This window comes from Gasterosteus aculeatus, chromosome 3 (assembly GCF_964276395.1).
Source record: "Gasterosteus aculeatus chromosome 3, fGasAcu3.hap1.1, whole genome shotgun sequence".
In the NCBI taxonomy this organism is placed as follows: Eukaryota; Metazoa; Chordata; class Actinopteri; order Perciformes; family Gasterosteidae; genus Gasterosteus; species Gasterosteus aculeatus.
Window position 1 is genome coordinate 2,002,083 of NC_135690.1, and position 14,732 is coordinate 2,016,814.

Genomic DNA, 14,732 nt, shown 5'->3' on the forward strand with positions numbered 1-14,732 from the left:
TCGTGTTCCTTTGGATCCAAATCTCCAAATCTCATTACTGTGAGCTGCCTCAACGTGTGCATATTTGAATAATGTTGCTGCAGAAGTAATTAGTCATATCCCTCATTATTGCTCAGAGCAAATATGATTGCTGGTGGTGGAAGATTGAGGTACTCATTTTCCGCTGGTTTTGCTCACTTGAGGTCTGTCGTCGGCGACAATATGTAGTTAACTCGGCTCTAATCTATCCACATATGGGCGATCCTCACAGATGTTCAGCCAGCTTCCCCTCTTACAGAGATAATAGACTTTTGTAAATTACACACATTAGCTCCAAGATGAATTTCCTATCTGAGTAACATTTACTTACCAGTTTGTGAATGCATCCATCACGGTTAGTTATGTCCGTGCCTGGAGCAATAAAGGTGTCTCCATTCAATGCTCAGACGGATAAATGCACCTCCAGCAAACATCCTGCCACTCACACCCGATCACTAGCAAGCGTATGAAGATATGCATTATAAAACAGGGTCCTTTCACTTTTGCAATATGGATCCTCGTCTTGACCCTGAAAACCTGGTGGGAATATGTGAGGTCCTCTGAGACAGAGAGACGCAGTTTACCAGCTGCAGCCACACTTAATTCACATAAATACATTGCCTAGAAATGTGTGTTTTGTACACGCTGAATATTTCATTTTCACTTTCTCATTTGAATGTCTATGCAATTTCAGGTGTAACACACACATGCACCAAAACACACAAATAGGCAAGTTCCTATTTGACGAATTGATCTTCTGTGGATTTATGTCTCATCCAAAGACTGAGGTCACAGAAAATACTCAGTCACACGTCTCGGCTTCCTGAGACCGGGTCAGTGAACCGCAAATTTAAAATAAACCGAGGGGAGTGGCTGTGACTTTGCAACCACAAACAGAAATGTTTGTTTCCTGTTTGCTTAGCAACTTCACGGCTTGGCTGTCGGATAAGAGTATTGTATCTCGCATCCCCTGACGAGTCGGCCACACTTGCCGTGTATTTCCGATGGCTCAGTTCATTTGCACATGCGACAACGTAGGCGGCCCTACTTGGAAAGAGAAACTCACTGCTGAGGTCCTTTTTATTTCTGTGTCATGCCAAACACACAGCAGTACAAAACACCACTATTCTCACGGCACAAACGCACATCAGTTCAAATAAACCAAACCAAATAAACCAAACACTAAACATAATTAAATAATATTGCTTTAACTGAACTGAAGATCTATTCAATTATTATTAGTGAAGAAACCGCTTTAAATGAATAAACTGTGCAGCATTTTTTGTGCAGTGTTATTATTTGCAAAATTGTCCTCGAAATGTGTAGAGGTATATTTTTTACTCTACAACTTCATCATTGCAGTTTTAAGATGAAGGTCATGTCATTTTTCCAGCCCCTCTACATCCACCCCACTTGTTGCCAGTGTGATGTGTTGTTGTGCGACGTGGTTTTCCTGAGCAACAATAGCTTGAAGGTTTCTGTGTTGCCGCAGGTCTTTTGAAAACTCACAAGCTCACTCTATTTTATCAGCGATAATTCGTTTTCCCCCCCTGAGGTTCATCCTGGTTACACATTAAATTAAATTTAAAAAATGTAAATTTATAAGAGCAATTTGTTCATATTGACTCTTTTAAGAGGCATGGGTGTGAATTTGTCGGTGTGCGTGCGCACTAGGAGCTGATCCTGGATGCGGAGGACACGTGGATTCGACTGGAGGGGCTGGCGGAGACCGCGGAGTACACCGTCAACCTGCAGGCTGCCAGGGGACTGGACACCAGCGCGGTGGTCTCCACCACCTTCACCACAGGTACGGCACGCACGACGCATTTGGATCCTTTCATTTGTGTTTGGAAAGAGATTCTTAAAGGGTTAGTCCCCCCCCCCCCCCCCCCTCTTTGCTTCACATTCACATTACTGACAACAAAACAAAGTTGTGCACAATAATGGGCCCTCAAAGTCAAGCACACTTTCCATCCCCCGTCCCCGTAGCGTGTTGAGGCAGACTGCTGCGGGGCGGCTGTCCACAATCCTTGAGGTACACAAGGTGCTCTAATCTCAAGTGTGTAATTAGATGGCGGATACGTCACTCACACAAGGGTTAGGGAGCGCCGCGAAGACGCTAATCACCTCGGATCTCATCTATAAAACATTGCAAAGGATTGTATAAACACAAGAATCAGCGGGGAAATGTGCCCACATGGATCAGCCTCAACGCCACATGAAGCGGCCAAAGCAGGAAGCAGGATGCAGGAAGTGAACCTGCGGACCAATCGTTCTTTACGAGGGGAAACTACTGGGAGGAAGATCAAAAAAAGGAATTTTCTGACAATCAAGGGGCTTGTGGGAGAGGTGGCCTCTGAATTCTATTAGAAGACGCTATCCAGTGTTGTCTTGGATTCCCATAGCTGTGTACCCCCCCCTCCCCCCGATGAAATGCTGAGTTGAACTTGATTCAAGAGTTGAGGTAGTTTCTATCTTCTATAATTGAAAGCTGATGGGTCCCATTTTACGTCACACATATGCGTCTTTGCATTATAATATAAAGTGCTGCAGTTCAACACACCTGTCACCCGACACCACATCATTTCAAACTGTATCCACGCATTTCACAGAAATCTCCCCGAACGGAAGTATTTGCATCAATCTAAGGGCAAAAAAAACAAAAGAACAGATCATGACTGGTCCTTCTCCACCTCCCCAGGGAGCCGTCTGTTTGCAACACCTCAGAATTGTGCCCAGCACCTGCTGAACGGAGAGGCGCTGAGCGGCGTCTACACCATTTACATCAACAGAGACGCCAGCCAGGGTGTGCAGGTGTATTGTGACATGACCACGGACGAAGGAGGCTGGATTGTAAGTCACTGTTGGGATGACGCTTTCTTTAACCAGCACATTTCTCATGATTGTAACTGTGTCTGTTCTGAGAATTTAGAATTTTCTCAGCTATTTTAGTCAATATCTGCGTTGTATCTTCATGATCTTGAGACGTCGTCGTGTTTTGGTGCGCAGGTATTTCAGCGTCGTCAGAACGGCCTCACAGACTTCTCCAGGAAGTGGAGCGACTATCGGGTCGGCTTCGGGAACCTGGAGGACGAATTCTGGCTCGGTAAGAGTTAAGATGAAGGTAGTTTCTCTTCTGAACCAAATACTTATTAATCCGTAGGTTTATTGGGAAATTCAGGGAGGGTCAGTTTTGCTTCTGCCTCATTTCAACTCCTTGTAAATATATTTCAGCTGCATTTTATGGGCTGCAGGCTGATATTCTGCTGCAACCTGGTAATCTGTTCTGTTTTGTGAAGGCTGTTTCACCCTTTTCATCCTCGTCACAATCGATAGAGGGTCGTAGCTTCCTCGTGCTTTCAATTGCTGTATCTTTTTTTATTTTTTATGGAGAGACAAGATGTTTCCAATACCAGCAGCGCAGGCTTTCTTGTAGAAGCGTGCCAGTAGATCTCCAGTTTTCTCATTTCAACCCCAGACTTCAAAAAAGGTCTATCCGATTCATTGCGGTATCCTCTGAAAGATGCTCCCTCCCTGGAATGACTCGCTAATTGTTTCTCGCGTCGCTCTGATTCAAAGACAAAACAGCAATCTCACTGTTATGATATCAGTTTCCCCTCCCCAAAATCTCATTAGGAAGAAAATAATTATATTCATTAGAAAATGTGTAAATGAGTCATGTTTCTTCATGGGCCAGTTTCGGAGTTAATGTGTTGGTGCAGATGAACCAAGGAAACCATGACATGAATATTTCAGGACCTTGAGAAGACTGATTTGCTAACTTTTTGAATAGAGAAATTAAAGAACAACACGGGGGGGGGGGGGTTATGTCATTGTATTATAACCACATCATAACATCTTACTTTGCATCTGACACATATTGGATCATAACACAAGAACGCTGTGTAAACCATTAGACTAAGCTCACTGTAATAAGCGGATTTTACATCCAACACCGTTTGCACATCTGTTGAGTGCAAACGGTGTTAAGCGCTGCCCCACAGGGCAGAGAAGGGATCCCGCTTTACCATAACGGGATAAAAAGGTTGGCTTTCTTTCTGCTGGTATACATTAATCATTGGTGTGCGGAGGAGGCAAAGCCCCTTATTGTATGTTAACGCCACACAGACCATACAGGAGAAGGTATATTCTATATGCAGTGAGCTATAAACTGAAAGGCAGTATTTTAGTGAGGCATCGCGGGTCAGCGTCTCGATTTATATCGGCTCTTTCCATATAATAAAATCCACGACATCTAGGACGTCCAAGCATATCTGGTTCAGCGAGTACAACATTTCATCTGACCCATTTCCATTGCAGCTGAATCAGCGATAACCCCCCCCTCACTGTTCTTGATGAGTACTGGTCTAGAGTACTAGTACTTCTTTCTCTGGGGTCTTTTTTTTTACTTTTCAGGGCCTTCTAGGTTGCACTCGGCCCCTCGTCTTTCTTCTACCCCGCACAGCACCGCGTCCTCTCAGTGCAGGAAAGCAGGTTAATGTAACCCCGGGGTGTGGAGCATCACAAGCTGCTCTCTGCTTCTGTGAGAGCTTCTCCTCGGGGTGCCAGATCATAGATAACATGCCAACAGGGAACACGCTAGTCTCAGAGGACGGACGCGTCAGTCTGTTGGTCTAGTGCTTGTACAGTTATACTTTTACCATTAATAACTGCTACATTCCTTTCAATTATCCCAGATTGCCCCGGACTAGTTCCACGAAGCTGAAGCAGCTAAATGGAGTTTCATTTTGGTATTTACGGGTCAAAAGGTCTTCTGTTAAAAAGACTTCTCATTAATTGCCTGATTTCATCAGAGTGCGGCAGAAGCATATTTAATTATGTGTCCTTTGCACACAAAAAAAGGCACATCCGTCTGGTTTCACAGTAGCCGAAGGATGTTAAGGAAGGAAAGGTTGTGCAAGACAACTAATACAATCACTTCCCTCATTTTCAGACTGCCGTTCTATTTCTATTCAGCGCTGTCAGCTTGTAATGATGAAGTTTTCGACACTGACAAACTTCCCAAACTGTTTTGTTTTTACACAAAGAAACCCGTTTCTAGCACATTCTGAGCCAAAGAATATTTGTTGACCCTAAAAAAAGGTTTACGATAACGGAATATGTCACTATTATTATTTTGCACCCATTCATTTTAGTTTGTAGTTGCAGAACAGAAAATATTTAATCTAAAAAAAAAAGAAAAAATAACTGCAGGTCTATCATCCATTAAGTGGTTTCCATTTGGAACAGATTACTATTCTCTGCAAAATGTGCCACAAAAGCTTTGTTGGTAAAGAGAACCGCAGCAGCTCATCACTCAAGCACCAGAAAAACACAGTGGCTCCCAACATTGTTTTGTGGTTCATATACAGTTGCAATCAAAATTATTCAACCCCCCATTGCACATTCGGTTTATTGGCAGAATATACAATTTCTCAGCTGTTTGCAATAAACAAATTACACAAGAATTGTTTAAGTAGTTTAATGAAACTAATATTACAAAAGGTTTTATCCAAATTCAACACAAAATGCTACTTTTAATGACTTTAATGAATTTACTGCAGTAAAGTCTCAAAGTGATGACTTCATGCCGAGCATCTTCAGTACTTGGTAGAGCAGCCTTTTGCTGTTATGACCTGCTGCAAACGTGATGCATAGCCAGACAGCAGCTTCTGACAGCGTTCCTGAGGAATCTGAGCCCATTCCTCGTGGGCAACGGCCTCCAGTTCAGTAATATTCTTTGGTGTGTGTTTTGTAACCGGCTTCTTCAAATCCCACCAGAGATTTTTGATGGGGTTCTGTGACGGCCACTCTAGAATCTTCCATTTCTTCTTCTGAATCTAAGCCTTGGTGGACTTTGACGTGTGCTTGGGATCATTGTCCTGTTGGAGGGTCCAATGACGCCCAAGTTTCAGCTTCATCACAGACGGCAAGCCGTTTTTTCCTAAGATTTCCTGATATTTGACTGAGTCCATCGTGGCCTCCACACGCTGCAGGTTTCCAGAGCATCACTGAGCCACCGCCATGCTTCACTGTAGGCAGCATATGCTTCATTCTTCTTCCTCCAGACATAGCGCTGATCCATAGGCCCGAATAGTTCCAGTTTTGTCTCATCGCTCCACAGAACAGAATTCCAAAACACTTTCAGCACTTTTCTTGTGCTGTTGGGTCAGTAGTGGTGTGCGTCTTGGAGTCCGGGCATGGAACCCTTCAGTGTTTAGTATGCGCCTTACTGTGCCAACTGAAACCTCAGCGCCTGCTGCCACCAAGTCTTGCTGCAGGTGTTTTGCAGTCACTCGAGGGTTTTTGACCAGTTGCCTCCTCAGGAATCTGGTGGCAGCCGCTGATAGCTTCCTCTTTCTGCCACGTCCAGGTAGCGTAGCCACCTTCAACTTTCAACTTGCCAACTATGCTTCCAACTGTATTTCTAGGGACATTCATTGCGTTTGCATCCTTTTCCTTGTTTGTGCAAGGCAATGATCTCTTCTCTGAACTTTTTGGACAATTCTTTTGACTTAGACATATTTCTAACATGCAATAAAACGTCACTCTGAACAAACCCGGAGCCAGACCAGGTGTTTATGTGTTCTATCTCAAGCACACGTGAACTAATTAGTAACCTTGATTAGTTGCACCCGTTGTGCTTGATACAGGGAGCTGAATCATTTCAAAGGCTGCTCTACTAAGCACTGAAGATGATGTCACGAAGGGGTTGAATCATTTTGAGACTGCAGTAAATTCATTAAAGTCATTAAAAGTAGCATTTTGTGTTGAATTTGGATAAAACCTTTGTAATATTAGTTTCTTTATTACAATTCTTGTGTAATTTGTTTTTGCAAACAACTGAGAAATTGTATATTTTGCAAATAAACCTAATGTGCAATAGGGGGGTTGAATAATTTAGATTGCAACTGTATACTGGTCTGTCAATAATGAAAATGAATAAATGAATATTAAATTATAGATAAGAGCTTGAAGGGATGTGGAATCACCAAATGAAAGCCATCGCGTTCGTCTACCAGCTCGGTTCCCCCGGCAGACCCCTGAACACTTTGGATACTACCACCGTTTTGAATGTGTCGTCTCTTCAAATGTCTTTTAGACTCTTGAATATCTGCGCAGCTTTGTTTTGTCCTGTCACCATTCATATCGTTTCTATATCTTAACCATTTGCAGTTGAACCGTTTTTAAAATGTATTTTCCCTAAATAAAGTAACTCGTGTTAGTTGGTGGCTGCAGTGTGAGAACACTCGTCCTTCAGTCCTCTTTCCATGGATTAGGTCATAGCCGATGGCGCTAACCACTGCCTCCGCACACATAACGGCAGTATATCCGAGCATGGAACCATAAACGGCGACATTAAATCCACTCTAACTGAAAAGAAGAGGCACTTGACTGGTCAGCACTAAAGAATATGGAAATGAAGCTTTCATTACTATGTGTTATAGTTGTGAAAACGGCCGTTTTTATTGCAGCTCAAGGGCAATCCGTTCTCCCTTCTCACTGACCTCGGCCAGTTTCCCGGCTGAACACAATGTCAGTTTGATGATATAATAACAGGGAGAGACCAGGGTGTCTGTGTGGGGATACGCCACCATTTGGCCCATACTTTTTTTTTGATTTTGCTTCTGTGTGTGTGAGAGAGAAAGGCTCGTAGTAAAATGTGACGGTAATACTGCTTGTTAATAGTGAAAGAGCGCAATAGTGTGTCGAAATGCATTTTTAATGGCTGCAGTTTAGAACGGAGCAGTCTGGTCCCATAAAATGAAAAGTGTGATTATGTGCTGATGAAACAGCAATATTATACAACGGTAATTCGAGATGACTGAGTGTGAAACACAGCTTTGTTACAACCGTTGCTTTTCCTCTGTCACCTTAAGTGCCTTCAGGTCTTTACGTGGATTTTATGTATCCTGGTTACTGGTTGCTTCCCTGCTCCCTCGGATTTCTACTTTCTACTCCTTATCAGTGCAGAGGAGGATTCAGATTGTCTTTCTCCTGTTTGGTACATGTGATGCTTCTGCTGGAGGTTAAGCAGAGAGAGAGAGAGACTCTTTTTGCAATCTGATAGCGACGGCAGTTCCGACCGCTCAGGTCGGTGTGGGGGGGTCTTATCGGCCGGCGTTGTTCAAACCAGCCTCACGTCTGCTGCCTTGGAGATAGAGAGCGAAGCGGCGCATCGCCGTGGCATTTGCAGAAGGGCCGGTGGTGGTGACTCTTGACAATTTCAGTCATGGTCATCCACGACAGCCAGCTGACAAAGACGTCCAACCAAGAGCTTTGACCTACAAAGCACACACTGTCTTATCAGTGTGGGGTTGCTAAAGTTTGCCATTTCTTCAATCACAATAGGGAGCGTGGGACATACTTGATATGCTCATACCTTCGGTTCTTAAATACAGCAGCAATACGAAGTGTGTTTTATCTCCCCAGGTCTGGACAACATCCAGAGGATTGCTTCTCAGGGCCGCTACGAGCTGAGAATTGACATGAAGGACGGACAGGAGTCGGTCTACGCCAACTATGACAAGTTCTCCATTGGAGATGCAAAAAATCACTACAAGCTACGGCTGGGAGAGTACAATGGCACCGCTGGTACGTGATGCATTACTTACATACTCCATTGTTTTGTATTTCACTCGGCTTTGGGGACGATGTCCTCGTGATGAACCCAAGGACATCAACATGCAAAGCCTTTCGCAGTATAAATGGCTTTCTGAAATAGACAATACACATTATATGATTTAATATGGCAAACGGGGTTCTCTCCCATCCCCCCCATCTTTTTATCATGGCGTCTGAACCTTCCCTCTGCGCTGCTCCACGGTCCCTCTTCTGTCCCCCTCCGTCTGTCAACAGGCCCATATGCCAGAATTACCTGTCATCCCCTCGTGTTTGTAATTATAATTTCTAAATCCAGAGAGCCTGTAGCAGGAGCCCCCCCCCCCCCCCCCCCCGCTCCTCCTCTGATATTCATCCGCCTCCCCGGCCGCTTCTGCCCCCTCATCACGCCGTTATTACGTTATTAACCGCGGCCACATGTAGGCGTCCCCCCCCGCGTGTGGCGATGTTTAAGGCTCTGCGTCCGTCGTCCTCTCTGTCTCCAGGTGACTCTCTGAGCTACCACCAGGGCCGGCCCTTCTCCACCAAGGACAGAGACAACGACATCGCCGTCACCAACTGCGCCTCGTCTTACAAAGGAGCGTGGTGGTACAAGAACTGCCACAGGGCCAACCTCAACGGCAAATACGGAGAGTCCAGACACAGCCAGGTCAGTGACCCGACGAATACACCAGCTCCATCAAGTGACCGAATTACAAAATAACATTATTACCGTAACCGTGACTTATTGTGCTTCTAAACCTGGGAGCTAAACTTCATCCCAGGTCTCAAAGAAAGTGTCTGTGTCAAAAAAGTTTTTTTTCCGATAGCGACCTGGCAGCTCACTTTTGCCTTTTTCATCCTCCAGGCCAGGCCAATATTTTTGGTTCAATTTGTCACGGTTGTGATATATTCTTATCTTAAATTCCAGCCGCCACCCTTTCAGAAATAAGTGAGAAAGTCTTTGGTTTTCACATTATTCAACGGCGTGTCGTCAAGTCACCTCACGCTGAATCTTCCACAGGAAGCAATTCATTGGTAGAAAGTTGTTCCATTGGAATTGGCTGACGCCCATTTATGGGGATTATTCAAAGTTTCGTTTCTGGACCAGACGCATTGAGTTCAATTGTGTTATAATGCAACGTTTGTGGTTCACCACACCAGCGTGGTTTTGGTGAACCAGGAGGAAACTCTGATGTTGTCTCCAAACCTCACGACACCACATCCAATCTGCCTCACTGCCCTCTGGGTGCAGCCTTTGACTCACTGCTGTCAATTGAACGGTGGCATTTTGGCATTCACCAAAATCCAAACACATTATGAATTGCAGCAGTGTGATTATTAAAGTTTATTAACGCTCCTCTGAAAGGTTACTCGCCGCAGACATCCAGCTCCGCACTCGTTACACTGATTAGCCTGATGGAGGAGCCGCACTGAAAGGTCGAAAATAAGGACCTGTAATGCTGCACCACTTTATCACTTTTAATCAAGTCTGAGGAGATGATGCATCTCAGTCTTGACTGATAAAAAGTGCCCGCATCATCTGTTGGGAACGACTCTCTTATCCAAACACTCCAGTTATATATATATATATATATATATATATATATATACTCCTATGACAGACAGGTGTGCGAGCAGCATGTGTCTTGACTATACTGGCACGCCGCGCTCGCACACTGACAGGTGTGCTTCTTTTGCACGCCGCGCGTTAGGTGGGAGCAAGTGTTGAGGGCTTGTCCGGCGCTTTTCCTCCAGCGCGCGATGTCGCTCTCCCCCGGCCTCTCGCGCTGCAAAGGCCTGATTAAGGGAGCGGAGGTGTTGTGCGGAGCCGCGATTAGGCTCGAGCCGCACAGAGAGCCCCGGGCGCTTCGCTCCGGCGCTCTCTGTGCGCGACACCGTCTTCTTTGTTGTCTGAGGACATGAAACGAGAACAGGTGTGAGCGGAGATGGAAGCGTAATGACACGCTCAGAGAAATGGCCTCTCGGTGTAAAGCTGCAAATGGGGAGAATTTGGCGGTGGCCGGGTTTAGCGGGGATGGAGGGAGGCCGCGATGACACTAAATTCATGATTGTGTTGCCTCTCAAGTCGGGATTATAACGGCTTCCCTCGGTCGTAATTAAAATATGCTTAACTGAATAACAACACTTCTATCGTCAGTCTCTGCATTTGCTTTTATGCCGTCTGTCTCTGATGCCCGTTCCTTGCCTTGTTGGTTCAAGGAGCTTCTGAAATCACACTTTTCCACTCTTACAGGGGATTAACTGGTACCACTGGAAAGGCCACGAGTTCTCTATTCCTTCTGTGGAGATGAAGATGAGGCCGTTCAACTTCCGCAGCATCAGCAGCAAGAGGAGGCGGTCCGCCCCTGTGTAAACACCCCGCCTCCTCCCGACCACCCAGGCTCCTGGGTAAATGGAGTTCGGACTGATGTTTGCCGATGTCTCTGCTCACTGTGTGCACCACTGAAGTGCTCTTCGATGCATTCGAGTGTTGCTGCAAAGAAACCGCGCGGTTATAAGCGAAAAGCTACTAATATTTTATTAATATTCGGTTGTACAAAAGAAAAAAGGAAATCTCATGACTATTGATGTACTACCAACACGTAGAAACCGTTGACGTGATCGTGGAATATGAGAGAGGGCGAAACGGTGTCCGAACTCTGTTTATCACGGCCTCAGCCAGGCTTTAGCTGTGTTTTCCTGCTGTACTTCTACCCAAACGATAGAGGACAATGTATGTAATTTATGAAACACTTTGAATGACAATGGTTCCATTTGCCGTAAAAAAAAGAGAAAAAAAATAGGAAAGGCAAAGCAAGAAGCTTTTGCTTTCTTTAAGTCTGTGATTTGCCGTTCCTGGAATGCAAGGAAATGCCTCAGAAATGCCCTTAATACTAAGATTATTTTAACCCTTTTGAAAAAATCAAAACACTTTTAACAAAAATATACTGTAAATGCCCTTAAAACCCTTAAGTGTAAGATAAATATATATTTTTATAGCTGATATTGTGAAAGATTCATCTATTTAATATAATTTGATGCATCGGTGTTTGAGCCTCTATTAAGTTAATCTAATCGTATAACATGATAACCCCCATGGACATAAGAGATAAGAATAATATCAAAAACTAAACTGAACATCCAGGATTAGTAGCAGGCAGTGCACCGGCAACAGCTTCATTACCATGTATTTAGTTTATTTATTTCATCTCTGTCTGTGTTACTGTTGACTACAGCATCCTTTGTGTTAATAAAGCAAAAGGATTTTTTTATGTTAAACTATTATTATTATTGATACCAACACTGAGAGAATTTGCACTACAAGTGGAAACACCGCAAAGCTATTCTGGTTCAAGTTATTTTTTTTTTAGTTCTTGGGCATTAAGATATTATTTCCTTGACCTTTTAGATGCTCCGATGCCTGCAGAGATGATGCAGACAGATGAAACATTTGAAGCTGAGGGAGGCCATTTAATTTCAGCATTACAGGGGAAAGATTCCACGATAACCTTTCAGCATATATTGTAATTCAAGCAGTACTTTAAGACTTAAGACTTTTTCTGAAAAAGACCAAAAAACACAATGATTTAAAATGCTGATTAAACCACGCTCCCCCTGCAGCTCCCCCTCTTATTTCTAAACTGTTGAATAGCGGAAACAAGAATTCTGGTGAACCTTTACTGTCGCTGCAAAGCTAGAGAGACTATTAGCAGTATCTACATCGTCTGAAACGCTTTCTTTTAGTCCATCTTCTTTATTCGGGGGTTGCTATGGAGTGCAGGTTGTCGCCACTGTTGCTGCAGGATAGGCCACTCGACGCTTTCCTCCGTAGGGACGTTCGCTTAAATCTGTATGCGCATAAACAGCCAATAGGATTTTGTATCTGAAACCTGTTATTATGGAGTTTTTTTCCCCAATGGTGCCATACATATTTCGGATACCCCAACTTTAACCAAAGATCTGCATAGTAAAGACTCACCCTGCAGTTTGAAAACTTGCCAGTTTGCTTTTTCAGATCTTCACTTTCCAGGGACTCCCGTGTCCCTTGCTGTTATTTCATGCAATGTTACTTCTATGCAAAAGAAAGTTGGGTGGACTTTAGCTTGGCGTCTCTCCCACTGGTTGCATGAAAGAAACTTAACAAAGACAGCAGAAGAGTCCGTGGAGTGGAGCCGAGTTCTTCTTCTGAACTCTTCTTTCACTTGCTTGGCTATTTAGGGTTCCCCAGTGAAACCACAGAAACAGCAGATCTGGCACCGAAAGTATTGCTTTTAGTGGGGTGGGTGCGATCTGCAGCATGCCCACCAAGCGTTTTGTTTTCATTCAGTGTTCACATTGTCACACAAAGCGTGCGGTCCATTACAGTCCTCGGGAAAGCAATGTAACCAATCCTGCAAGCGACATTTAGTTTTATTTAAACGTTCAATAATCTAATTTAAACAGCTGGAAATCTTACTCTTAAGGAGACTTTGTCAGGAAATCTGGCTTGTATCTGCATATTTTCAACTTTGCCCTCTATTAACTACTAATATACTCACATAGAAATAGAGTTGAAGACTTTTGATGTGTTACCCCTATTAGATGCAAACTAATTGGGTCTGCCCTCTGAAACATTTCCCTTTTAACTTCTTTTAACCATTTTTATGTTGAAGGTTGAATCGATCCCACTGCATGTTGACGAAATCACGATCAAGAGTCTAATAGTGAATAACACAAGTCATAAGAACAATTTAGTAGTGACACATTTTCTTTGCTGATCCGGGTAAAAGGTTCTCTTGAAATAGTTTGTACGGTAGCGTATGTAGATAATAGAGATTCATTAAGCATCCAAGCTGCATTGTACCCGCATGGGTAGACTAAAAGCAACATGACCTAAAATGTAATCTAGAAGAAAACGGTTTAAACGTGTGACCTTTCCCAGGTCTGATTTACGGTTTACTGTCAAGGTGACTGTTTCAGAGCCTCTCATGCAATCCATCTCCCACAGTGATTTATCGTAGAATAGTGAATTCTCCAAGTACTTATTTCATTAACTATTTAGATGAAGTTTGCCTCTGTGCATTTTGTAACAATGGACAAAGGTCACAAAGCTTTGCAGAAAAGTAACAGAATGTTGTTTTTATTTAGGGATTTATCTCATGGCAAACTATAAGATACTCTTATTAGAAGTGTTTTACATATATTTTTTTCCTTTTTCCTCGTTTATTACCTTTATCCTGTCAATCAATGGGAAACCCACTAAGGGAAATTGTTTGGTTCAAGTTGCATTACTATGGACAATTTAAATGATTTGTTTGGAGGGATTGTTTGAAAGGAGAATTTCCTCCATCTTTTTATTTTCTTACAGGAAACTAGTTCCTGCTAATTTAATTTATTCTACTTTATTAATTCTCCAATCATTTTTACTGATGCATCATTGTGTAAAAACACAATTAACTATGGTCCCCTGTAATTTCAAAGCGAACATGCTTTATTTCATGGGTTTACTTTTAAATGTGAATTAACTGATATACCAGCCTGCATGGGCATATCTGTTATATAAGCCAGACACTGAAACTGCATTGAATTAAAATCTTGCCATGAACATGTTGATAAAATCTTGACTGTGAGAAGTTCATTATGCTGAAACTAAGGAATTATTGCTGGATAGCCTTGGATATTACTGTCAAATGAAGCTCTAGTTTGACTTAAACATGTACTATATAGTTCCTTTTTTAATACATTTTCTACATATTAATAAAATATTCAAATCGTCCGATTTGGGCTTTTGCGTTTCTTCTTTGTATTTGAGTGTGTTCGTTACTCACAATTAAGGATCCTGCTCTGCACTCAAATTCTACGGCAGCTTATAATTCTGAATATCTTGTCAGACACCAGATGTCCTCAACTTTTCAACGTTTCTTCACCTCTAATTGGAGGCTATTAAAAACTGAGGTTTGGCCGGCAGCAGGGGTGAGTGAGAGCGCAGCCATCGAGGTCTGCCAGTGAGAAAAACCACACATGATAATTGATTTTTGAAGACTTGCCCACACACATTAAGTCACTTCCGTTTGGGTCAGACAAATCTTTGGTACATTATTGACTCAAAACTAAAACTTTGGGGAAAGGGG

At 43.2% G+C, this 14,732-nt stretch overlaps 1 protein-coding gene across 8 annotated transcripts in view; it reads left to right on the top strand.

The window, feature by feature from the left end:
- The window catches only part of tnr (tenascin R (restrictin, janusin)), a 115,378-nt gene extending 101,001 nt beyond the window's left edge, over positions 1 to 14,377 (top strand). For all 8 annotated transcript variants that reach the window (XM_040170698.2, XM_078098633.1, XM_078098636.1 and 5 more), the window contains 6 exons: positions 1,693 to 1,825; positions 2,720 to 2,871; positions 3,028 to 3,124; positions 8,452 to 8,613; positions 9,126 to 9,289; positions 10,877 to 14,377. In XM_040170698.2, the coding sequence (XP_040026632.2) occupies positions 1,693 to 1,825; positions 2,720 to 2,871; positions 3,028 to 3,124; positions 8,452 to 8,613; positions 9,126 to 9,289; positions 10,877 to 10,996 (828 nt within the window). In that variant the 3' untranslated portion in view covers positions 10,997 to 14,377. The remainder of the gene's footprint in view (positions 1 to 1,692; positions 1,826 to 2,719; positions 2,872 to 3,027; positions 3,125 to 8,451; positions 8,614 to 9,125; positions 9,290 to 10,876) is intronic.
- The last annotated feature ends 355 nt before the right edge of the window (positions 14,378 to 14,732 follow it).